This window comes from Delphinus delphis, chromosome 2 (assembly GCF_949987515.2).
Source record: "Delphinus delphis chromosome 2, mDelDel1.2, whole genome shotgun sequence".
NCBI lineage: Eukaryota > Metazoa > Chordata > Mammalia > Artiodactyla > Delphinidae > Delphinus > Delphinus delphis.
The window spans coordinates 77613871-77640891 of record NC_082684.1 but is presented as its reverse complement, the minus strand read 5'-3'; the positions used below and the strand labels follow the sequence as shown (position 1 = coordinate 77640891).

Here is a 27021-nt window from a genome sequence, read left to right as displayed (position 1 = left end):
CAGTTTTCCATGTTTTCAGACCTAGGATGGCATAATTGTGGTGGATACTAGGAAAAGGAAATCCTTTGCACTGCTTCCTCTCCATAAATATGATAGATTCTATAGGTAGGTGGCAGCTGGAAGAAAAATCTCAGGGAGAATCAGGCTAGACAAAGATCAAGAGTAGAATCCAATGGACAGTCCTGAGCTCTAGTGCCAGAGCCTGCAAGGAACTCACTGCGTGGGCTTGGGCTTGTCACCTCTCTGTACCTCTTCTCCTAAAAGAGGGGGCTTATTAATATCTTGATCTCACCTGTTTCACAGAATTAAATGCAAGTGTGCCTCCAGATCCTTAGACTATTAGTTGGTTGGATGGATGGATAGATGGATGGGAGGAAGGATGGATGGATGGATGGATGGATGGATGGATGGATGGATGGATGGTTGGATGGATGGAAGGAAAGAAGGAAGGAAGGATGGATGGATGGATGGATGGATGGATGGATGAATAAAAATCAGGAATAACTGATCGCTGTTAAAGGTAACTAAACTCCCAGGAGAAAAAAATTGCTATAGAAACCCTAAACATTATTCTTCTTAATATTGATACAAGTCACCTCTCATTTATAGTGAATTCCAAGTTGACACAAATTCTGTATTTTCATTAGTTTAATGTGCCGAATATTGTGTAAAATAAGTAAACTACTTTCTTAAAACTGTACCTTGTCTCCCTAGATTCTGCTAAAATTCTAATTCACTTACATTTACGTTATAGTTAAAATAGTTCGCCCTTTTCCCAGTTTGGAGTTTCAGGCCAACAAATTCAGCTGGGCCGGTTAAGTGATCACAGAGAGGGATTGCACCTAATAAACAATCATGCCGATTTTTCTAACTATGAGAATTCACCTAAAAATATATTGGCGATGGGGCTTCCCTGGTGGCACGGTGGTTGAGAGTCCACCTGCCGATGCAGGGGACACGAGTTCGTGCCCCGGTCCGGGAAGACCCCACATGCCGCAGGGCGGCTGGGCCCGTGAGCCATGGCCGCTGAGCCTGCGCGTCCGGGGCCTGTGCTCCGCAACGGGAGAGGGCATGGCAGTGGGAGGCCTGTGTACCGCAAAAATATATATATATACACATACATGTATATATATGTGTGTATATATATATATATAGGTGTGACGTGATCATTATATTCCCATGTGTTCTTCTTGTCTTCCTTCCCCTCCCCCCCCCCCCCCCCCCCCGCTTATTTTCCTACACCATAATGCACTCTATTCTTAATACTTGAATGGTTTCCGTTGTCCCGGTTTTTCCCGTTTCCTGACTTGGTGACAGACCTTGAGGTGTCTACCTCTTGTTCCCCTGGGACTCATCCAGCCAAGTTTGTAGGAACTCGGGCCTTCTGCTTCTCTCTGCGTGTTCATCACTGTCCCTCCTGTCTGTCCATCATCAGCATTGCTAAACTCCATTTTCTTCCTCTGAGGCCAGTTTCAGAGCATCCTCTAATAGTCTGTCTTACTTCTAATCCAGATGATTGCATGTCCAGAATTAGCACAGAGTTACTGTGGTAATAAAGGGAAATTTTTTGTTAACTAGATTTTAAAGATTCATAAATGTCACCAAATTATGTAAATAGACTGTATGACACAAACCAGATACAGGCAGGACCCATTTATTCATGTTGGCCACCTTCACAGTCAAGATCAAGTGCTTTATGAGTCAATTAGTGGGACTGTCCACATGGGTTATGAAGGTAGAGGAGTCCACTGGCTATGGTCTTACCTGGATGGCCAAATTCCAAAACTTCCTTATGCTTATTAGGTACTACCATATTCAGCTAAACTCTAAACCAAAAGCATTTGGTCCACCCTCTTTGCTTTCAGCTTGTTTTATGTCTTTTTAATATATTCTCTGCAGTACGATTTCATAATGCAATACATTCTAGCAAATCTATTAGACCATCAGTAGGAAGATATGTGCACTTTAATGTTTATTGTGTCTCTATTATATAAAGGCCACATTTGGTCTTGGCAAAGGATGTTGGCTTTTGCATTGAAAGAATTAACAGTCTAGTAAGTGGAACAGGCATGGAGAGAGGTCACTGTAATAAGGAGTGGAGTAAGGTAGGGACAGAGTGATAGAGGATTTCACGAGGGGAAGCTCACATCCTGTTGAGATCAGAAAAAGCCTCCTGGGGGAGGTGATATTAGAGATGAGCTTTGAAGGGTCAGATTTCCAGATGCAGAGATGCAGAAGAGGTGATCCAGGTAGGGAGAAGCTTGAACAGTGGCCTGAGAGCTAAAGCACACATGCTTAGGAAACGCAGTGATTGGCTGATCTAGAGGATAGATACATGGTTGACAGTGGTAAGAGACCAGGTTTAAAAGGTAGGTAGGCAGCTATACTAGGGAGAATCTAAATGCCAAGCTGAAGCGTTTTGTCTTGATTCAGTGTGCAGAGAACTGGGAAAGAAGAGAGATTGATGGCAACCACCGGGAGCTTCTGTGCCCAGGTTAGGATAATGAGTTTCTGAATTATAATGGTGGTGATGGGAATGGGATGGAGGAGATCAGCTGGAAATAAATTGCAGAGACAGAACTTACAGGACTCGCTGGTGGCGATGACTCTGGTGGCTGGGCCCTGGGTATGTTGGGAGAAAAGGAACAGAAGTCACTTTGAAGGTTAGAGATTTTGTGTGTGTGTGTGTGTTGGGTCTTCATTGCTGCACGCGGGCTTTCTCTAGTTGCGGCCAGTGGGGGCTACTCCTCTTTGCGGTACACGGGCTTCTCATTGCGGTGGCTTCTCTTGCTGCGGAGCGTGGGCTCTGGAGTGCACGGGCTTCAGTAGTTGTGGCACGCGGGCTCAGTAGTTGTGGCTTACGGGCTGTAGAGCACAGGCTCAGTAGTTGTGGCACATGGGCTTAGTTGCTTCACGGCATGTGGGATCTTCCCGGACCAGGGATTGAACCCGTGTCCCTTGTCCCCTGCATTGTCAGGTGGATTCTTAACCACTATGCCACCAGGGAAGTCCTGAAGCTTAGAGATTTAAGGGTAGGGAGAAAAGAAATAAGGATGGTCAAAAGGAGAAAATGGTTTGAGACGGAGGGTAATGAGCTTGTGTGATTCAGGTAATGATTTGCAAACCCCAAATGGAGATGCCCCTAATTGGGGCAATAGGATAGAGATCAATCAGGCAACAGATTGGGACCGAGTAGACTTGCGGGTCACCTGCAGTTGAAATGGTAGGAGTGGACTGTCACAGGGGAGAGCATGAGAGAGAGAGGGATGGCAAGTATGGAAAAAGAAAAAATTAGAATCTTGTTGAGCACCTAGAGGAGATAGAGTGGCTCAGTCACAGCAGAATGACATGGAAGAGGTTGGGCTGGAGGCTGGAGTATCTTGGGTTCAGATATGGCTCCATCACTAGCTCTGTGAATTTAGGCAAGTTACTAAAACTTCCCTAGCCTCGGGGGTTGCATATAACTCACAGAGTTGTTGTGAGGCTTAAATGAAGTAATCCATGGAGAACTCAGATCAGCACACTGCCAGAAATGTAGTAAGCCTACAGTTGTGTTAGTTGGCATTGTTTTTGTGATCCTTACAAGAGTATTAGGACATTTGAAATGGGAAGACTCTCATAAACAGATTCCTTGGGGTCTCAAAGCTCTTTGTCTTTACATCTTTATTTCAAAGGCTTTATATCTAAGAGGTGATTACAAAGGACTTCCCGGCCACTTTTGTGGCCTCTTCTCAGCAGCGAAAGATGAAGGTGTTATGGGTGATCATGATAGATAACGGGAGTGGTTATGGTGGGTGATGGGTGATGGTGGGGGTCGGTTGGTGGTAGGTGGTGATGGTGGGTGAGTCATAGTGAGGGTAGTAATAGTGGGTAGTGATTGGTGATGGCAGTGATGATGGGATATGATGGTTGAGTGGTAGCCATCGTGGGTTTTGTGAGGTGATCGAGGTGAGTGGTGGTTAGTGATGGTACGTGTGGTGATAATGTTTCGTGGGTAGTGGTGAGTGATGGTAGGGGTGGTCATAGTGGGTGATGGTAGTGGTATATGATGGCTGGGTGGCAGGCGGTCATAGTGGGTTGTAGGGGTGACTGTGGTAGGTGGTAGTGCGTGGTGAGGATGGTGGCGGTGGTAATAACAGCTAACACTTAGCATTTTCATGTGCCAGGCATGGTTCAAAGCAATTTTATATGTATTAACTTCTTCATTTGATGCAACAATCCAATGAGTTAGTTACAGTTATCTTTATCAGTTTATGGATAAACACCCCTCTGCTGAGAGAGATTAAGTACCTTTCCCAGAATCACACAGCTAGTAAGACTTTTCCTAAGATTTGAACCAGAGCAGTTTGGCTCCAGAGGCCAAACTGTACTCAAACCATTATGTAGTATTGCCTTGATAACACTTCCTCCCTAATGAACAAGGAGAAATAGCATTTCCTCCTTTGAGCTGATCAGTAATTGTGGAATTATTTAATTTCTGTTTGGTGCTAATGTTTAAAAAAAAATTTTTTTTTGAAGGCAAATCAAAAGCTCTTGCTAAGAGGGAGGGGATATGGGGATATATGTATACATATAGTTGATTCACTTTGTTGTACAACAGAAACTAACACAACATTGTAAAGCAATTTTACTCCAATAAAGATGTTTTAAAAAAGTAAAAAAATTTTAAAAAGCTCTTGCTATATCAAAATAATAGAATTAGAAAATTCTTTCTAACATTATTTTACTAGTTTCTATTACAGTTGGTGTTAAATCTTCTTCTTAAAGCATATCATTTTCTCCACTTTATTTTTATTAGCTTGCTGGGAAGCCTTGGGTTGTGTTTAACGCCAGGAGTCCTGAAGCTGACAAGTTTCTGTTAACCCAGGAGTTGCAAACTTTATAGCCAGTGTACACACAGATGTGTCTGGGTGTCTGATTAACCCCTTCCTAATGTAGCACCAAGTAGGAAAAGATTCCTTACAAAGCCTCAAAAAGAAAGCAAAAGTAATTCTGTGCCTCGTTAGCGTCCTCGGAGTATTTTAGTGATATCTTCCTCAGGCTACAAGCTTATCTGTGAGGAACACAGCATGTCCTAGCTTTGCTGAATCTTGTTTCCCTAGGCAGCTTGGTCATCAGTGGTCATAAGCTGGGCATCCATCATGTGACATGTGAAGAGTACATGAGGGGTTATGAGAAGTGACAGGAGACATGCTCTAGAAGTTCTGCCCTGAAGTCACTTACGAATCAAAGCAGCAAACAGAGCAAACCCAAGTAAAATTATCGGCAACGTACATACATACTAAAAACTCAACTACACCTACCTACGTAGTGAGACGTGTGACTGTTGGCAGGCCAGAAGTGATGGTGCTTATTGGAATCTGGTGAAGTGAATATAGGAATGCCTGGGGAAGAAGGCAAATGTTGAATAACATCTTGAAGAAAGAAATGGACATAGTTTAACAGAGTAGTTGGGGGAGAGCATACTGGGGGGCGTTGAGCTGGGAGCCATGAAACTTTTAGGATGTGTCATTTATGTCTCAATAACAATGGAAGAAAAGTCTTTTAGGATCAAGGGTACAAAGTAGCATGTTAGCTTTGAAGGGCAGAGTAGGAATGAATGCTTAAAAGAATCAGCTGGTTCGTATATTCATGTTTTTAGAGTTAGAAAAAGATGTAATAACCATTCTTCAGTGTGATTGGTACTGATGACCGGGGATGGTTAGGATTAAAATGTCTAAGATGTCCTCAAATTTATAATCCTAGGAAACGGACAGCCTTGCTTCCTGCAAACAAAGGCTGATAATTGGTCTGATAATGCAGTGATGGAGAGTCACCCTCAGCGTTCCGTCTGATCATTTCAAACCTCTACATGATGTTAACAAGAGGCTCGAGCATACAGGGTTAGATAGTTCAGACATGAACCCTGTTCTTATTAAATATACGGTCTAGGGAGAAAAGTAGAAACAGGTACAAACAATTCATTCATTATACTTGTGTGCGGTGCTTTAAGGAAGAGGATAGGGTATTTGAGAGGACTCTGGGGCTTCCAAGCTTAAGCTGGTCCTGAAGGATGAAGTGGAGTTACCTACATCAAGGTTTTATGTCAAAGGAATGAGAAAGGCAAAGCTCCAGGCAAAGGAACTTAAAACAGGGATTGTGTTTAGAATAGAGAGAGTAAGAAAAGCGATGGGCGGAAGGTAAAATCATTTCATCCTTCCTAATCATCCCTGTGGCGAGAATGACCGCTTCTGGTTAAAATGGGGAGAATCATCCCATTTCCGTCCAACTTCTTAGGAACATTGAAAAGAAGGTCCTAATGCGAAGGCAGTGTTGAGAGCCTTTGAAGAAAGGCTCTGTGAACATACACACTGCTATTAAGCTTATTATTCATTTGGAACTCCAGCAAAAACATTGCTGTAAGCCCCTGGGCAAAGCTAGCTTACCTCAGATCTCTCTCTCCCTTGAAAAATGCCCTCAAGGTCAGTATTCAGCTTCCCCACTGTGGATTTGGTTGGCAGTCCAACTTCCTGAACTACAGGTAATTAGGAAGAGAATGTTCTCTCTCTTCTAATCAGGCCATCCTCTCTACCTTGTGAAGCCTTGAGAAATTCTTTTCCTTGGTCCCCTCTCCAGTTAGCATCAATGGTTGCACTTCAGTTCCTTCCTATTGCAGGGCGCCCTCTGCATCCCCCACGGATTGACCACAATTCAGTGATCAAGCGACGGCTTCCTGGGTCCATTGTAGCTCCAACCCAATTAGCTTAGATTTGAAGACCTGAAATTCAGATAAAATAAGGCTAATTTGGCAAATGAATTTCAATAGCAAACTCAATAGAACTCATAGCCTAATTTTTCAAATTCTTTTGGACATTGTGGTCCACGTTCCGTCAAATTCCATGATGCTGGTGGCTTCGGAAAGAGCTAAGTTAATTTCAGTGTGCTGGTAAAGACAAGGGCTGACCCACAAGTCTTTCCATTCTGAGAACTGAAAGAATCAGAGCACAGTGTTTAAATAAGCTTGACTAACAGGGTTGGGTTTTTTCTCCATTTTTTGACATTACAATTTCAAAGTTTTAGCTTCATTATTCTTGTCATAGAAAATGACAACTGAGAGTGTGCTACCTGGTAAGTTTTGTGGGCGAACAACATTTGAAAGTAGCCAGCTGTGAGTTATGTCTGTAACTAAGAATATTTGCTTTCAAGTATGCTGATGATCATGGTGCTTTTCTTTAAGTTTCCCTCTGTGATTAAACTCTATCATGTATCAATGCCAGGTTCACCTCATAGGAAAATATGTCCTTAAGACTTAGCATCACCTCTTTATCTGAGCTCTTCTGTAAACTGTACGGTATCACTCAACCTTGTCCTTGGGTTCCTTTCCTGCCCTGATTCATTCCACCATACCATTATTGTGATTATTTTCCCTTTATAGCACCTCCTGAGAATTTTCTTCACATGGATTCTGGTTTAATTAAAAACCAATTCTCTTTTGATGTTATATTAGATGAAACCCGAAGAAAAGCTTCTTTATAAAAATTTCAGTCTCTTCTTGAAGGATTGAGCTATAAAATAGTGAATGCATGCTGATGGGCTGTATAAATTCAGTTTAATGAAATATTCTGAATCTAGTTACACAGTTCTAAAACTTACAGAGGTATATACTTACAATCCTGAATTTTCCCTGTGCTGTAGAAGGTCAGGTGATAAAAGAGGACGTCAGCAGGCCAAGCTCTTGACCAGGACTACAGGTAGACCCTCCAGGGCTGTGAGACACAGCAGTGTGTTCACTTGTGAGTTTGTGTGGGCACAAGTGAGCTTCAAATATCTGAACAGCAAGCTCAGCCCTTCTGATGCTGTGGACATGGTGGAAGAAATCTCTGCATATAGGTTAAACTAATAGACTCACTCTAAAACTAGAAGAGGCACAAACATCTCAACAGGGCAAATGAGACCCAGTGAGACTGTGCAGTGTACATACTCACACAGGGATTTGCTAAAAATCTGGAAGAGAAGCCAGATTTTATGGGTTCCCATTCGAATGCTCTACTCTAAGTTGATTCATAAAATTTTTCATCAAACAGAACTTAAACTCCTGTGATAGTTTTAAAATATATCTATAAATTCTTCCATGCTCCTTTTTCCAAAAGATGGAACCTGCTTCTTCTCCCTTTTTTATTTTTTTTATTTTTTTTTTCCGGTACGCGGGCCTCTCACTGTTGTGGCCTCTCCCGTTGTGGAGCACAGGCTCCGGAAGCGCAGGCTCAGCGACCCCGGCTCACGGGCCCAGCTGCTCTGCGGCATGTGGGATCTTCCCGGACCGGGGCACGAACCCGTGTCCCCTGCATCGGCAGGCGGACTCTCAACCACTGCGCCACCAGGGAAGCCCTTCTTCTCCCTTTGAGTGTGAGCTGGACTCAGTGAATCACTTCTCATGAATAGGATATGGCAGAAGTGACAGTATGTGACAAAGTTGTAAAAGGTATTGCAGCTTCTGCCTTACCCTCTCTCTTGGATCCTTTGCTCTGTGGGAAGCCAGCTGGCATGTCATGAGAATACTCAAGGAGCCCTGTGGAGAGGTCACATGGTGAGGAACGGAGGCCTCCTGCCAACAGCCATGTGAGTGAGCGTGGAAGCTGATACTCCACGTCCAGTCACGCCTTCAGGAGACTGCAGCACTGGCTGACATTTTTACTGCAACCTCATAGGAGATCCCAAGCCAGGACCACCTCACTTAGTCACTCCCGAATTCCTGACTACAGAAACTGTGAAATAATAGTTACTGCCTTAACCTGCTAAGATTGGAGGAAAATTTTAATGCAAGAATAAATAATTAATATTACAACAGCATATCAAGATGCTATCTATTATAGAGCTCAATCCTCTAATAATATCTGATGATCTTATTTAAAAGTTTTTCTTTAGGCTTCATCCAATATACAACATCAAAAAGTCTTGTCTTTGAGACTTCTTATTAGCCCAGGGATAAGTTCTTAGAAACAAATTAAGTTGTCATCTGAGACACTGAGACAGAAAGTGTGTTTCATGAAATTGTTTGAACAAGCTGTAAAACTACTTTTGATTAAAATATTGTCTCTGAGAAGCATTGGCTATCCCTCTCTACATGTCATAGTTCACTGCTTAATTATTTCTTTGGGAAATGATACCCTGTCTATAGTTGTCTATGGTTCTTCCAAAGAAAAATACCAGCAAAATACAATTGTCCAACCTTTAGCTCCCCACAGAGCTAGTCTAAGAGTAACCAAGATAACTTTACCAAGTAGATTCTCACCTGGATAAATGATTTCAGAAATGCCCTGAGGTTCATCCCCACAGACCTGGTTGTTCTAGGGTATGTATTCGACTCTGAGAGAAGACAGCTCAGGAGCTAGCATGTCACTTCTCGGGATGTTAATCGAGGCACACCCGATTGAGTTACCATCTTACCTCCTCTCAAAGGAAGGAAGGAAATACCTATTAAGCACCCCTCAGGGAGTTAATAAAGAGGTAAAGTCACTTGTGAATTAATCAGTAATCCATGGCAGACTCAGTAGTGTATTTCTGGCCCTCTGAGGACCTAAATAAAGCGAAATAATGTGAATAGCACAAAATCCTGAACTGAGAAGTAAGACTGTTCTATATCAGTTAATCGTAATACTTCAAATAAATAGAGTCTGATGTAATTTATCAAAGCTCCCCTCTCTCTGCGTCAGTATTACCTCCTAATCTTAAGAGTATGTGACAAGATCAATCAAATACTGTCCTCCCAGCCTCGTCAATTAGAAATCAAATCTGGGGGAATTCCCTTGTGGTCCAGTGGTTAGGACTCTGCACTGTCACTGCTGAGGACATGGGTTCAATCCCTGGTCTGGGAACCAAGCCACCTGGCGTGGCCAAAAAGAAATCAATTCCGGGGTTGTTCTCTCCAATGCGATGGTAATAATGCTTCTTTCCCTTAGGTGAAAGTGTGGAAGAAAACGCCAGCGTCGTGGTCAAGCTGCTCATTAGACGCCCCGAGTGCTTCGGCCCGGCCCTGCGGGGTGAAGGAGGAAATGGTCTGTTGGCAGCCATGCAAGGCGCCATTAAGATCTCCGAGAACCCAGCCCTCGACCTCCCCTCGCAGGGGTACAAGAGAGAAGTGTAAGTGAATGAATTGCCTTCTCACCCCAGTATGGTTGTCGAGCTCTGAAATATTCTCAGTACACGCACGGTAAAGCAAACGTCCATAACCTCCATAACCTCCCCCTGGCAGAGAAAGCACCGGCGCTCTGCAGTTGTGGCTCACACATTTTAGGTCACTGTGTCAAGCTTGCTGTTATCTTGACTCCCAGTAAGCCTAGTGATCAGTATCATCTTCATCCCTTTGCATTTCTCCTACTCCACTCAGGCCAGTTGGCAAATGGAGGAGTCAGCAAGCTCTTTCAGCCCTCGCTGCGCCTCCCCATGGCATCCCCATGGGAGGAAGCTGTATCCAGGCTAAGAGGCCTGGACCAACAGGGTTCCAGTCACTGTCTAACCCCAGCCCGTTCCCTTCAATATTTTGAACCTTGGTGTCCCATCTCATACCTCACTTTTAAGAAGAGGGAGTACCCTGCACTCCCTCTTCCGAAAGTGTTCGATTTGATTCCTTAGGTAAAAAGAAAGCTGCAGAATGTGAAAAACCACAGCAGTAAAAATCTTGGTATTTAGGGCTTCCCTGGTGGCACAGTGGTTGAGAGTCCGCCTGCCGATGCAGGGGACACGGGTTCGTGCTCCGGTCCGGGAAGATTCCGCATGCCGCGGAGTGGCATGTTAATGTAATATTGAAGATCCCACATGCCGCGGAGCGGCTGGGCCCGTGAGCCATGGCCACTGAGCCTGCGCGTCTGGAGCCTGTGCTCCGCAACGGGAGAGGCCGCAACAGTGAGAGGCCCACGTACCGCAAAAAAAAAATCTTGGTATTTAATGGTTAAAGACATAGTTAGTACGTTATCAGATTGCCTTGTGACCTTCCTTTCATTATGTCTTGTGAACATTTCCCTTTTATTGCAGCCTCTAGATTAGACCCCAGAATCTAGAGATGGGATATAACTCAGCAGAGGTAACTTTGCAGCCAGTGGCTCCTTTTTTGGGGGGGGGGGGTGGCGGAGGTGGTTATTAGTTCTGGTAGGTGATCTGGTAGAGTTAGATAGAATCCCGAACATAAACTGTCCTAAATTTCTCATGTAAAATGAGAAAAACTGAGGCCCAGAGTCAAATAGCTTGTTAGCAACAGGGCCAGGACCTGGACTTGACCCTTCTGACTTCTTGTCCAATGTGCTTCCCATGTCTATTAAGGAAGGAAAAGGGAAGGAATGGTTGGTAGGAGCTTTGGGGGTCCCAGTGCAGCTCCATGAGTATGTGTGGTCTGCATGATGCATTCATGTCAGTAAAGTTCATGGGACCCTAGGAATGTCATGAACAAATATTTGGGTCCCTTGAGCCTGGTGAGTTAAACCATCTCATTGACAGCTAGAGGGAGAGAAGGAGCCCAACGGAAAGGATGCGTGATGCCCAGGGTGAGCAGAGAAAGTGTTTCCATATCGTGTCTAAAACAGGGCCCCACCTGCCAGGCTGCCTACACCTTGTGTTGGTTCTCTCTCAGCAGCACGGAGGACCATGAAGATGAAGAAGAGGTTGTGCACATGGGCAATGCAATTATGTCATTTTATTCGGCTCTTATAGATCTGCTGGGCCGCTGTGCTCCTGAAATGCACGTAAGTGATGAGTTCCCAGAGAGCGGATTTGAGGGGCTTGAACCAGGAACACTGTAGATTTCATGAATGTCATTTCTTCTTCCGACTCTGACATTTGTGAACATGCCTTTCTCTCTGTTCCTTTTAGCCAATATCAGAAGTAGTTTCCATCTCTCGTACCTGATTCTACAGTTTTCCAGGGAATGACTCCTGGGAAGATCTCTGCGTTGTGTGATTTCTCTGTGACACTAATAGGGCATATCTGATACATGTTCTGTTTCAAAAGCCTCCCAAAACTATGTTTTCCTATGCCTCGACTTGGTCAAAATGTGACCAACTTGATTTCTTGATTGTGTCTATCAGGACACTCCACATGGAAAATCCTTTCTTGACAACCATGGTGTCAGGCATCAGGAAGGTAGTCACAGTTCATGTTTGCTTATTTCCCAGAGGTAAGCTTTACAGACATACTAAAAAAATTGTTTCTAGGGCTTTCCTGGTGGTGCAGTGGTTGGGAGTCTGCCTGCCAATGCAGGGGACATGGGTTCGTGTCCCGGTCTGGGAGGATCCCACATGCCGCGGAGCGGCTGGGCCCGTGAGCCATGGCCGCTGAGCCTGCGCGTCCGGAGCCTGTGCTCCACAACGAGAGAGGCCACAACAGTGAGAGGCCCGCAAACCGCAAAAAAGTTATGTTTTCACCTTCCTTTTTCCCTCTCTGCCTGGGGGTGGAGAAGGAGATTGGCCTTATTTCTCATAAAGACTCACATCATAAGTGAGAGAGGAAATAATTACTTCTTGTAGGAAAACAGAAAAGATAGCTTTTTATATTTAAAAAAATACTTGGTTAACTCTTTAAAAGAACTGTTGGATTTGCTCATTCAGGGCTCCGGCGCCTGCCTCTCTCCGCAGTGCTCACTGCCTTTGGATTATGTCAGAGCGTCTCCTGAAAGTACTTGCAGTGCAGATTGGGATGACATAAACAGTGGTTTCTGGTATGGATGAGGTTATATATTTGGTCACTGCCAAGAGAACAGTGGATATGTTGTATTTGTTTAATGCTAATGAAAGACAGAATCAATTAAAGTAGTGGCTTTCAAACTTCCTTTCTGACCAAAAAAAAAAAAAAATTTGTTTTGATCATAGTAAGACGTACAATTTACATTGCAACCTAGTATACATATATTCCAGAAACAAAGTTATCCTTACTATGGATAATGCACTCTAATATTTTCTATTCTATACTAATTTATTTCATGCTTTTTAATGCTGGTGACAGTCCACTAAATGAAGTTACAGCCCACTAATTGGTCATGACTACAGTTTGAAAGACATTGCATTAAAGCATTCACTCTTACCTTTCTTCCAGTTTGTCATGGTCTTATCTAATAAATGATGTAGCCTGTTTGCAAATCCATCTACAAGTGCTTAGGGAAACTATTCCAGTATGGAAGAATCTAGGATAAAAGTACTGTGGAGAGGAGAAAGTCTAAATCTTCGAAGTGAGGCTATTCTAGTTCCCACTGTGGAACCTGTACCTTACCCACATAGGCCCATCTTTCCATTCCTGTGCCCTTATACAAATAAAGGAAGCTTGAAAGGGGGCTAGGGAAATACTGGGGTGTCCTACAGTCTTGGGGCAGGGTGTCATTTCCCCAGATCACCTGTAATCACTTCAAAAAGCAGGTTACACCGTTTGCCTAGTCTCGGGAAGACAGGCCGCATGGGATAGCTAAGTCATCAGAGCCCCACTGGGAAGGCGTTTCCTCCTTGCTTACTGCCCCTCAGATTCAATACCTTATAAACACACATTTCTCCCCTGGCCCCTCCTCTGTTAGTGAGGGGGAGGGCTGATGCCGTCATCACTGACAGCCTCCCTTCTGCCCGCAGGAATGAGAGGTGGCAGCTAGGGTCACACACAGGTGTTCTCCTGTCTCCAGTCCTTCAAGCATTATGTCTCAGCATGTCATCCACCTCCCTCCTGGGTAGAGTCTATCCTGAGCTCATGACAGTTCCATTGCTGGCTAAGAGCCTGTGCCCAGAAGCGCACCTGCTGCCCCCAGATCCAAGAGAGTGTGCACCTGCACGTCCCACCTGTGGCCATAAGGATCAGGTTATCCGTCCCCGGATAATTCCCTTGAGATGTTCACGTTCTCTCTGACATCCTCTACACCCCTTTTATTGCCCTAGTCCCAGCATTAATCAAATTTTTAGGAAATAGGAATTCCTAAGTCGTTTCTACATTTAGCAGAATTCCAGGGTCTGGAATCGTGGCCACATTGTCACCACTCCTGTCATAGCCACCGAGAGCTCCTGGTGTTGCAGTCACACTGAGGACAGGCTGCACCTTCACTGCTGAGACTTGATGCCAAAATGGCGTGACCATTGCTGTCGCAGCAAAGGAACACACTAACCCTCCTTGGCCAGAGTCATTCCCTCAGTAGCAGCTCTTCTAGAAAATCAGGAGAAAGCTCCTCTTTTCCCTGTGGTCACACATGTCTAGAACAATTAGGAAAACATAGACGTGTACCCACCCCATCCCCCCGACAAGGAGAACCATTTTACTGCCCCAGGCTTCTGAAGCAGGAGTGTGGGAACCTCATTTATCTTACTCTCCAAACCTGCCTTGCAGCTTATCCAGACAGGAAAGGGGGAAGCCATCCGGATCAGGTCCATCCTGCGCTCCCTGGTCCCCACCGAGGACTTGGTTGGAATCATCAGCATCCCCTTGAAACTGCCCTCCCTGAACAAAGGTAAGGGAAGCTGCTGGAGGCTGAGTTCTGCCAGTCTCCCCAGGGCCACCTGCTCACAGCAGGACTCCATCCGCAGTGCAGGGCTCCTCCCAGCCTCCTACTGCAGGGCAGGCTGCACAGGCGAAGTATCTTGCTCTTTTTCTGGTGTTGAGGGGTCCTCTCCTCCCAGCTCCAGCCGGCTGCTGTCTCCCCTGCTCCCCTGCGTTGAGACTCTCGTACCCCATTTCCTATCAGTACGGCTAGTCCAGACCTCAGTCTTCTGAACTCCAGCCCTCTGGAAGGAGGCTGATGGACTGGAACCAATGAGATCTCTCACCAAACCTTCCTTCTCCTTTGCCTCTGTGCCCCCAGCTTGTCCAGCCAGCCAGAGCAACAAAAGGATAGGGTCTGACCCAGGCTCCCCTGCACCACAGTACTGTGTCCCTCACAGCCATGGATCATAAAGAGTTTTCCCCCTGTGCTACATGTGACATTGGGCATCAGTCCTTATTAACTTTGCAAAACTTATACTCTCCCAAAAGCACACAGGTTCTCCATGTCACTCCACCTGCTACCCAGGCAGTTTCCTCTTAGCAGACGGAAGAATTGAAAAGATAGTATGATTTTGTTATAGAGTTTCCCAAAACTAGTGTTCCAAGGAACATTTTTATAAAAGATACTAATTGGTGTACATGTCAGCAAGGGGTTTGCAGTCAATCACTTTGGGGAACCTATGGAATATATCACATTTTTTCCATCCTTATTGAGATATAACTGACACATAATGTTATATAAGTTTAGGGTGTACAATGTTATGATTTGATATTACAAAATGTTTACCAAAATAAGGTTAGTTCATGCATACTTCACCTCACATAATTACCATTTGTTGATGTTGTTGTTACGGTGAGAACATTTAAGTTCTACTCTCATAGTAACTTTCACATAGTAACTCTCATAGTAACTTTCACAATACAGTATTGTTAACTATGGTCACCATGCTGTACATTAGATCCCCAAAACTTATTCATCTTATAACTGAAAGTTTGTACCCTTTGGCCAACATCTTCCATTTCTCTCACTTCCCCCAACACCTGGTAACCATCAATCTACTCTCTGTCTCTATGAGTTCAATTACTTTAGATTTGACACATAAGTGAGATTATACAATACTTGTCTTTCTCTGTCTTATTTCACTTAGCATTATACCTTCAAGATCCATCCATGTTGTTGCAAATGGCAGGATTTCCTTCTTTTTGTGGCTAAATAATATTCCTCTGTGTGTGTCTGTATATATGTGTATACATACCACATTTTCTTTATCTATCTATTAGACTATTTTATTTCTATATCTTGGCTATTGTGAGTAATGTTGCAGTGAACATAAGGATGCAGATATCTCTTTGAGATAGTGATTCCATTTCCTTTGGCTATATATCCAGAAGTGGGATTGCTGGATCATTTGGTTGTTGGATTTATAATTTTTTTGAGGAACCTCAACTCTGTTTTCCATATTAGCTGCACCAATTTATATTCCCACCAACAATGCACAAAGATTCCCTTTTCTCCATATCCTCACCAGCATTTGTTATCCCTTGGTTTTTTGTTTTTGTTTTTTATAATAACCATTCAACAGGTGTGAGGTGATATCTCATTGTGGTTTTGATTTGCATTTCCCTGATGATTAGTGATGTTGAGCATCTTTTCACGTACTTGTTAGTCATTTGCATGTCTCGGAAACATGTCTATGTGGGTCCTTTGCCCATTTTAAATCAGATTATTTGTTTTTGGTTTTGCTGTTGAGTTTTTATAGTTCCTTATATATTTTGTATATTAACTCCTTGTTAGATATATGGTTTGCAAATATTTTCTCATATTCTGTAGGTTGTCTTCTCATTTTGTTGATTGTTTCTTTTGCTATACGGAAGTTTTTTTAATTTAATGTAGTGCCACTTGTCAATATTTGGTTTTGGTGTCATATCCAGAAAAATCATTGTCAAGGAGCTTACCCACTATGTTTTCTTCTATGTTTCCGGAATTTTTCAGTTTCTTCTGCGTTGTCCAATTTGTTGGCATATAAGTGTTCATAGTAGTCTCTTCTGATCCTTTCTGTTTGTGTGTTATCAGTTGTAATGTCTCTTCTTTCATTTATAATCTTATTTATTTGAGTCTTCTCTCTTTTTCTTGGTAAGTCTAGTTAAAGGCTTGTCAATTTTGTTTATCTTTTCAAAAAGTCAACTATTAGTTTTATTGATAATTTTTATTGTTTTCCATTCTCAATTTATTTATTTCTGCTCTGCTCTGTCTTATTTCCTTCCTTACAGTATTAGAGTATTCTGGATCTGACTATATACTTAGCTTTAACAGTGTGTGATATATTTTCATGTTATTAATTAGTATCCTTTCATTTCAGTTTGAAGAACTCCTTTCAGCATTTCTTATAAGTAAGACCTAGTGGTGATGAATTCCCCCCACTTTTATTTGTTTGGGAAAGCATTTATCTCACCTTCATTCCTGAAATACAATTTGCTGGGTACAGTATTCTTGGTTGGCAGTTTTCTTATTTCAGCATTCCGAATATATCATTCCATTCTTTCCTGGTCTGCAAGGTTTTGGCTGAGAAATCCACTGATAGTCTAATGGGGGTTCCCTTGCATTGAAAGAAATTTTTTTCTCTTGTTAATTTTAAAATTTTCTCTTTGTCTCTGGCTTTAGACAGTTTTATTACATTGTGTCTTAGAGAAGATGGTTTGGGATTGAAATTTGGGGGTGACATAGCAGCTTTATGAACTTGGATGTCCAAGTATCTCCCCAGGTTTGGGAAGTTCTCAGCCATTATTTCTTTAAATAAGCTTTCTGCCTCTTTCTTCCTCTCTTCTCCTGGGACTCCAGTGATATGTGAATTGTTTCTCTTAATGGTGTCCCTTAAGCCCTGTAAGACCTTCATTCCTATACATTCTTTTTTCTTTCTGTTCTGCTTACTGGGTAATTTCAAATTATCTGTCTCTGAGTTTACAGATTCTTCTGCTTGGTCCAGTGTGCTATTGAAGCTCTCTATTGAATTTTTCCATTCAGTCATTGTATTCTTCAGCCCCAGTATCTCTTTTCTGTTCTTTGTTATGTTTTTAATGTTCTGTTCTATCTCTTTGTTGAACTTACCATTTTATTCTTGTATTGTTTTCTCTATATTAAATTGTTTATCTGGATTCTCTTGTAGCACTCTAAGCATCTTTAGAATAATTATTTTGAATTCTTTGACAGGCAATTCATGTATCTCCATTTCCTTGAGTTCAGTTACTAGAAGGTTACCGTGTTCTTTTTGTGCTGTCATGTTGCCCTTATTCTTCATGATTCCCGTAGCCTCGCATAGGTATCTGTGCCTTTGAAGAAGCAGTCACCTCTTCCAGACTTTATGGACTGACTTTGGCAAAGAAAGAGCTTCACCTTCAGGTGGGGTTCATTAAATTGTACTGTGACCCAAGGTCTAATGGTACAGGGCACCAAGTACAGGGGTGTGCGGCAGCTTCAGGTCCAGAGGGGGCATGATGTCTTACTGACTCAGGCCACTGGGGTCAACAACACTGACAACTGCATGGACCTTGGCAAGTGCTGCCTGGGGTCCGCAGTGGCTTCAAGGGCTGTTGGGGTCCTAAGCAGTGCTTCTAGGTTCTAGTAACTAGGGACCAGGGTAGGCAGTAGTGGTGGCCAGAGCCAGTGGTACACATACACTTGGCTGCAGGGACCAGCTGCAGGTGACTGTGTAGTGGCAGAGGCCAACTGCAGACACACACGTAGTGGCAATGGCAGGGACCAACAGCAAAGACCAGAGCCAACCGTGGGTACACTAGCACCTGCAGAGACCCTGGCTATCAGCGTGCACTCCCGTGCCTGCAGGGTCTCACCTGGGTGCGTGCACAGCAGTGGAGGCCAGTGATGAGAGCTGGGCTGGCAGCATGCAGCTGCACAGCTGGAGTGACTCACCCTTCAGCTGAAGGGGTCTAGGTGGCATCTTGTACTCTCACAACCACAGGGCTGGGGCTGGCTGCCCGTGCGGATTTTGGGTTCTGGCTGGTGCAGGAGAGGCACTGGGGAGAGAGTCAGGTGACTGGGCATCTGTGAACACAAAAACCTGTGGGACAAAAACCGGTGAAATCTGGATTTTGTGGCGGCTGTGCTGGCTTTTGGTTTCTTCAGTGGCAGAAGCTGCTGGGTCCTCAGCAAGCAGGTCACCGGGAACCACAGTGGCTCCTACTGTGTGGCTGATACTGGTAGCCCCTGCCCTTCTTCCCTGTTCCTAGCCATCTCTAGACACCTCAGCTTTGCCAGTCTCTGGGTGGGGTGAAACCAAAGCTAGTCCTTGACGCAGTGCCCCAGAAGGCTGGGAAAGCCGATCTCCCACCACACTCTCGCTTTCTGGCAAAAGGAACTCTTTCCAGCTGAGGAGTTCCACTCTTGCCACTGCGATGCAGGCAAAATGAAGCTACCCTTCCTTCCCTTTTTGTGCACTTACTCTGAGATTTTGTTCCATTCTGTTGAAGTTTCTTAAGTGGATCCCTGAGCTCTCCCAAACTGGTTTGGTTCATGGATAGGTGTTTAATTGGTGATCTTTGGGGGGCGGGGGGCAAGGCTGGGGTCTCCTACCCCCCCATCTTGGTGACATCATTCTTGAATATATCACATTTTATAACTACATGAAGCACATTAAGATTATAAAGGCTCTGAGAAAACAAAATATAAAGAAAATAAATGTTGAGCTCAATGTTTCCCAAACCTTTTGAACACAAAGCACTCATTAGTATCCCGTTAAAATACTGTTCTTCAGAACACCACGTGTCTGAGAGATTCATTCAGCCTCCGATGTTCGCAAACAGCGCCCCCTGGTGCTCAGGGGAGGAGAAGCAGGCATCCTCCTATCTGGAAGGTGTCTTCTCTCCTTGCTCTCCCAGAGCCCTGCACAGGTGCCTGGGCTGCCTTAGGTTCTGGACTGGATAGCGCTAAATGTTTGCGGCTCTCAGGGTGCCTTACGAAGTACAGTATTTATAGACGCTGTGACTTTAGCTTGATCATTTAGGGGCTCTCTTTCCTAGTTTTTGGTGTTAACAAAACAGTAGGAGGAAGACTTTCTTTTTTATCCTCTTTCAAGATCCTTTTTGTTCTCCAAGTCAAGAAATTTTTATTTTCTTCATGATATTTCCCCCACTTTATCTTTGAACTGCTCTATTAAAATAAGGTTAGAATTCTTGGATGATCTGATCTAAATTTCACCCAAATCAAATAATAGTTTCTAAATACTGAAAGAATATTTCCTCAGTTTTGTGCTATTTATGTTGCAATGGCTGTAAGCATGACACACTTTTCAATTTAATCTGCCTTACATTTTTCTCCCTCACTTTCTTCATCATTCAACAAAGCAATAAATCAAGCCCTGATTCCTAGCATTTACCCACCAATTTCAAGCTCCCAATGTGACACCGCTGAGCATGGAGTTGGACAGAGAATGCACATAGCACCCTGTTGTACTGCGCTTCTAACATACAAATACAACAGATGTAAATAACCTCAAGTATAGTTTATAGTACAATAATTAGGAAGTGGTGATCTTTGAGGACTTGTTACCTTTTAAAATACAATACACTTAATTGCAAATCATAATTTTTAATAATGGATATATCTAATAACTGGCTCACAGAATTCCTGCAATTTTAACAGTCAGTTCTTCCAAGCCAGTATAAGCTGACTGTAGCACAACATTGTATTATTTCTAAAATTCCTGTTTCTTGTCAGGAGAACAAGCCATAGCCAGACAAGCTCTGTGTTCCATCTGAGACCGTGGAGCTAGAAAGGGGGAAATGACATTCTCTGTGTGTCTTTCAGATGGATCAGTCAGCGAACCAGATATGGCGGCCAACTTCTGCCCCGACCACAAGGCACCCATGGTGCTGTTCTTGGACCGTGTTTATGGTATAAAGGATCAAACTTTCCTGCTCCACTTGTTGGAAGTCGGGTTTTTACCTGACTTAAGAGCCTCTGCCTCCTTAGATACAGTAAGTGGTTAAAATAAGAAAAATTATTTTTCCATCATTTTAAATGATTAACATTGGAATTAGAAGTGAATAGTTTCTATCTACTCACTGATTACATACTAACAGTTTGCTTTAAAGGGTGAGAAAATAGAGGAACCAAGAAATGGCAGGTGAATTAATTAGTCCAGAGACTTATATGTAGGTAGACTGGACCTCAGATATTCAATCTAGCTCCCTCTAGGGCAAGGCTTCCCAAGCTCAGCACTCTTTGAGGTGGGGGTGGGGAGCATCCTGTGCATCGCAGAATGTTTAGCAGCATCCTGGGCCTCTACTGGTACTACATGCCCCCTGGTAGCACACCCCCCCACAAAGCAATTCACCAGAGGTACCCTGGGAGACAAAATCTCCCTCACATGAGAACTATGGCTCTGTCACTTATGAAAAAGGATGGCTGGCAGCAAGATAGGCTGGAAATGCTCTTCATACCCTCACTCCTTAAGTTACGTGCACTGACCATCAGGAAGGATAGTCTGAAGCTCACGGCATGACAAGGTCAATGTAAGAGGCCAAGTGCAAATCCAAGTTTGGAAGTCAAGTGTGAGGTAGGGTAATCCAACATCAAGAGACATCGAGACAGGAGGCCCCAGGAGTTAGAACACATGGAGGCCAGATGCCCCAAGTCAGGATGAAGCAGAGTAGGAGTCCTGGGTCCAAGGAGGAAAGACCAATTAGATCAGAGTAAGTTTTCAAACAAACCTTGGCCAGTTTAGGGTTGTTTTTAAAGAGCCAGTGGCATATCTTCTTGATCAGTCATAAAGTTTCTCAAAGGCTTCACCTGGTGTCCAACAGCAATAGAGGTTTGAGCTCTGGTGATGGGTGGTCAGCTAACCAATATCTTAACTGGGGTGGATTCCACTTGAACGAGTTACACAGAAACGGATGGGGTCACCCAGCAATGGAAAGCAGGATGAGCCCCAGTCTGAATGGGAGCTCTGTCCCTACCTGTGGCATGGAGATAAGAAATGGTATATCCACGAAGGCATTAGAAGCATATGGCTGTTTTGTAAAATTAAAACAGTGCTTCCACAGCGATTTTTTTGAGGTTTCCTATAAATTCCTTGATTTAAAATATTAAAATATTTTTAACTTGTGGGACATTCCCAAGTTTCCTGATCAAAGCATTCAACTTGTTTATAGATCAAATAAACAGCAAATACTGTTCTAGAATTTGGTGTTCAGATCACATGCTTGTCTACACACCACCTACCACAAAAGAAGGTTTGTATTCGGTTCCTCAGCACACGTATTTTCATGCATTCTCTTTTGAAAACTCTTAAGCCACCGGAATCAAAGCTCTTCCTTCCTCATTTTAACAACTCTGTCTTTTAAAGTGATAAATGTGGAAGATTAGCTGTTTCTTTCCATATGATTACTGCAGCTCCTAGAAGACAAACTTTTGATAATTAATAGAAACACCCAGAAATATGTGCCATTCAAAGAAAACAGTTTATCAGATCATAAGTTAAAGGAAATGTGTTACAGATACGATGGCTGTGATCATGACAGGAAATAAGGATAATATTTCATCTCTGTGGACCTCAAGGTTTCTTTGGCAGTTCTGCACTTTTCAAAGATGGTAGTTAAGCATGCTTTGGCTATATTTAGTGTCACTAAGTGGGCCTTCCTTAAATCTAACCTGTATAAATGAGCAAGAGATAACATTGTGAATGAGGATTACAGCAGAGTTTAAGAGAAGGCCCTTGATTTCTATTCCTTGTACACTTTTTCCCCATGCAGAGTTAGGTTCCCTTCAGTGATGTCTCACCCTCATGCCAATGATCAGATTGCAAATTGCTCACAATGCTCAAAAATTAGGTGATGGGGATCAGAGCTCCACTTCCTCTCTGTAAAATTGTCACACAACCAGTGAGTCTGAGAGCTTGCTCAGCTCGTAACCGTTTACTAATCTCAAAATCGCGAGAGGACAGCTTGTGAGTCTCCATACGGTGGAAACAGAGAGCGAAAACCAGAATGGTAATACAGTAGCCTGGCAGTTGGTCTTTGCAAATATCAAGGGTGTTGGGTTAGACTGGTCATCAGCTGATTTTAATAAGCGTTTAGGCTTCTTCTTTGAAGGGAACAGATGTTTGTGGACCATTTGGAATGAGTTAGCGCTGGCTAGCCTTTGCTTTTCTTCTGTTTATTGTTTCTTTTAACCTGATTCTTTTTCATTTAAGATGCAAAAGAGAAATGGGTCTCTTTAGACAAGGTAGAAAGTTGTTCAGCCTGTCACTGTGAAACACGCATATGTGTACACCTCCCCACCCTGCTAGATGAGAGCTCAGTACAGGGGGAAGCCTGGCTCTGTCTTTCCCAGGAGACTAGTCAGCGTCTCAATCTTCTTTCTTTAGGTCTCCCTAAGCACCACCGAGGCCGTGCTGGCACTGAACAGGTACATATGTTCTGCCGTGCTCCCGCTTCTCACAAGATGCGCCCCTCTCTTTGCTGGAACAGAGCACTATTCCTCTTTAATCGACTCCACACTGCAGACAATATACAGGCTTTCCAAGGGCCGTTCCCTCACCAAAGCTCAGAGGGACACCATAGAGGAGTGTTTGCTGGCCATTTGCAAGTAAGTACCCGGTCTTAGGTTCTTCACTTCCGCGTATGCGTCCACATCAGCTGCACTGAATTGTGTAACCCAAAACCTGATGAATCTAGTCTGAGGATATGCTCAGACTCTAAGGATGTGCTGGGTCCCCTACTTGCTACAGGCTCATTTTTCTTTTTATTAAATTTTTTTTGAAATATAGTTGATTTACAATGTTGTGTTAGTTTTGTGTACAGCAAAGTGATTCAGTTATACATTATATATACACACACATATTTTATTTAGATTCTTTTCCATTATATGTTATTACAAGATATTCAGTATAGTTCCCTGTGCTGTACAGTAGGTCCTTGTTGGTTATCTATTTTATATATATATATATATATATATGTATGTATATATGTATATTTTAATCTGAAACGTCTAACTTATCCCACAGGTTCTTTCTGATCGCCTCTCCCTTGAGGCTCATCTCTCTGTATTAGAATTACCTGGGAGCTACTAAATAAATACCCCAATGCCAGGCCACACCTCGGCCCAAAAGATCAAAACCTTTAGGGATAAGAGCCAGACCTCTAGCTTGTGAAGCTCCCCAGATGATGCCATGATGTAGCCAAGACTGAGAATCACTGCTGCAGGTTGTCCTGGAGTCAGGACCAGCAGGTGCCCCCTTTAGCGGCCAGCTGGGTCTGGTCCTGATTCTTGCTGAATGGGTTGTTTCCTAGTCACACAAGAGATGACTACGCAGTGAGGGTCTAGGGCTGCCTAGAAAAAAGGAATTGGTCCGTCCTTTTAGGACGTCAAGTTAAAAGGCAATCTCACATTTATATTTCAAGTGTAACAATGGTCCTTCCATTTTAAATGCTTTATTAAAATTAACCTCTATCTGCTACCTTTCTATCATCTAAGGCCTACAGGCTTCAACTACTTTAGGGACCAAACTGTGTCATGCACAGTACTGTTTGCCTAGGGTGTGGAGTGGAAGGTGGGAGACCTCCACCCAGGCCCCACAGAAGGGATTTCTCTCTGAGATCCTCTGCCGGAATCAGGCCCTACACTCTGACACCACTTCATTCATTCCAGTATTATTAGAACTGGCAGAGAATTAAGCTCATTTGAATACTGGTGGTCTTAGAAGAGAGACAAAGCTTGGTAAACACACTATAGGCCTCTAGGAATTAATAGGGTGACTAGGGTTTCCATGCTGCCACTTCAAAAGGAGGGACAAGAGCCCCATTACTGGTGTACATGGGCTCCTACTTTCCTTCTGAGTAGTGGCCAAGGGAATAAACAGTGAGTCTGCACAGAAAGAAAGTCTTCTATCAGCATCGAGTCTGTAATTGGCTGGTAGCCGCATCGATCACAGCTATAGATCTTGTTCTACCTTTTGCTACATCTGAACTCAGCAGGTATCTTAGAAACCAAACCAAAAGTCCTGTCTCCCAGCAAAAGCTGTTTCCTAGTTTAAAAAAAAAAAAAAAGTCATGGTGAGACTGATGTTAGCGCAAATGTTTTTAAAGAATCAGATCAGGGCTTCCCTGGTGGCGCAGTGGTTGAGAGTCCGCCTGCCGATGCAGGCGGGTTCGTGCCCCGGTCCGGGAGGATCCCACATGCCGCGGAGCGGCTGGACCCGTGAGCCATGGCCGCTGGGCCTGTGCGTCCGGAGACTGTGCTCCGCAACGGGAGAGGCCACAACAGTGAGAAGCCCGCGTACCGCAAAAAAAAAAAAAAAAAAAAAAAAAGAATCAGATCAGGCCTTGGGGAAATTAGAATTTTACATCAAACCAAAAATAGAGCTCACAGCCCTATTCCTGTACTCCTAGGAGCTTCCCCACTCCTCCTCTTGACCATCTGAGCTCTAGAAACACAGACAAACTGACACTTACGTAGATTTTTAATTTATTTTTAGTAAGTCAGGAATTAATCAAGTTAGAGTTTTTTTTTAATTTCTTGATTTTATTCATTAGTCAATCTAAGGTGATATTGCTCATTGGGTAAATGATGTTAAAAAAAAATGAGGAACTTTATATGCTTGTAATTACTACATTTAGAGACAAGCTTTTTTTTTTTTTTTTTTTCTATGTGTTATGCCTGACTAGTTCACTCCAGGGCTTTTTATCGCAAGGCCAGCTCTACCAAAAGTTGTGAAACAGACGAACTCTGTTGTCCACCTCCATTCATGTCCATCCTTCTTGTTGTAGATGCCTCCAAGGCTTTCTTCCTGGCATTTTAACATTCAACATCAGTTATTAACTTTGCCTCCAGGGCTCTTAGGCATCTCTGAAAGGGGCTCATGGGCTGAACTTACGTGCCAAATTGTGTGTAAGTGTGTATTTTCACTGGGAAGAATCCAGAGGTTCCACTGGGTTTTGAAAGGTTTGGCAATCTGAAAATATAGGCTAAATCAGCGTTGCTTATCTCTCCTTTCTCTGTCTCAGAATTTACTTGCACCAAATACCAAGGCCATGAACACTTTGATAATTTGATACATTGTTCTCTAATCATTCAATTTGCCTTTTAAAGGAGTTTTTTGAGGACAGACCCTTAACCCAAAGAAATGATTTCAATAATGAGAATATCAGGGATCAGGTAGTAACTCAGAGCACCCTTCAGATCACACCAGAAGGTGGCCTCAGGTTCCACCCGTGCAGCTGATCACCTCTAACTTCTTCCTCTGCAGAGTTCGGGAGGATGGTCAGTTCGTAGCAATGGCTCTAAAATCACCTGCACTTTCTTTCTGTTATAGACTTCTTTGCACATAATCAGTGGCTGTATTTTGAGTGTGCACAGACCCTAGGACATCTTGTCACATGGTGATTGGAATTTAACCTTAGGGATCTCAAGCCATGAGCCCTACTCCCTCTTTCTGCATTTTAACTGTACTCAGTTTTTAAAGTGTTTTATCGTAGACTGTGGTTTATCCATGGTCTTTTGATTTAGGAGCTAAGTGTTTTGAAGCTTAGCTCTAATATGTGGTTATAGCTGAGTATTCCTTTCATTCCCTCTTCCTTATTTCTTTTTCATTCTGTCCTTTTGTTTTTCTTATTTCATACTGCAGTCACTTGAGGCCTTCCATGTTACAGCAACTCCTGCGACGTCTAGTTTTTGATGTGCCGCAACTCAGTGAATACTGCAAAATGCCTCTTAAGGTAAACCTCTCTATTGTTACAGAAAAAACAGTCTATGGCACAGGAAACTTGCCTTGTAAAACGTGATCTGCACAACTGGGGGAGCAAAGTACATCTTAAATGGGTTTTACTCCTTTAAATTGATAGCTAACTAAATACAGCCTCCAATATCAAATCCCTTCTTGAGTGTCAAGGTTGGAAAGGGTAGTTCTGCTAGATTCATGAACTGCTCCAATTTTCCTTAATCGATTTCTACCAATTACTTGTTATTTAGCAGAGGTTAGTGAGGGCACTTGGATTTTGTACTTTCCTGCCCTAATTAGGTTTTCAGAATGTTCTTAATCTCAAAAAGCTTTGAAGGCCCTGTGATTCTTCATTTAGGTACAGAAAATAAAATGTCCCTTTTCTATTCCATACTGTGTTGTGTTTTTTTTTTTCCTTCTGTAACAGGTCCTCTTTTTCACTTTTTTTTTTTTTTACTTCTTTTCTCTTGTTTTATTAATGAAAAGTAAGGCCACAGAGCCCTCTCTTAGCCACCTGATTCCTGATTTTCCCCCAAATTACCAACATTTTGTTGCTGGTATAGGGAGCATCGGGCCTGGGTAGAAGGACACCAGACTCTGCCACCCACACAGAGGGCAGTGTTTTTCATCTTTTACCTCTGAGGCACCTGCCATATTAGCATATTCAAAAGGGTCAGCAGTGGCCAGCCACACCTGAAGATTCTGCCCAGTGATTTCAACAGAACTTTTCCCTCTTTTCAGGAATATCACTAGTTCAAGCAAGGATTTCAAGAAGCATTTTACTGGGATAAACAGAATTCCCAGAAGCCTTTAA

The 27021-nt window shown here is 43.3% G+C and overlaps 1 protein-coding gene across 1 annotated transcript in view; it reads left to right on the top strand.

Annotated features, from left to right (window-relative positions):
* The window catches only part of RYR3 (ryanodine receptor 3), a 361766-nt gene that overhangs the window by 228039 nt on the left and 106706 nt on the right, over nt 1-27021 (top strand). The window contains exons 44-49 of the mRNA XM_060002247.1: nt 9939-10119; nt 11606-11714; nt 14323-14443; nt 20297-20466; nt 22857-23077; nt 26115-26205. Of these exons, the coding sequence (XP_059858230.1) occupies nt 9939-10119; nt 11606-11714; nt 14323-14443; nt 20297-20466; nt 22857-23077; nt 26115-26205 (893 nt within the window). The remainder of the gene's footprint in view (nt 1-9938; nt 10120-11605; nt 11715-14322; nt 14444-20296; nt 20467-22856; nt 23078-26114; nt 26206-27021) is intronic.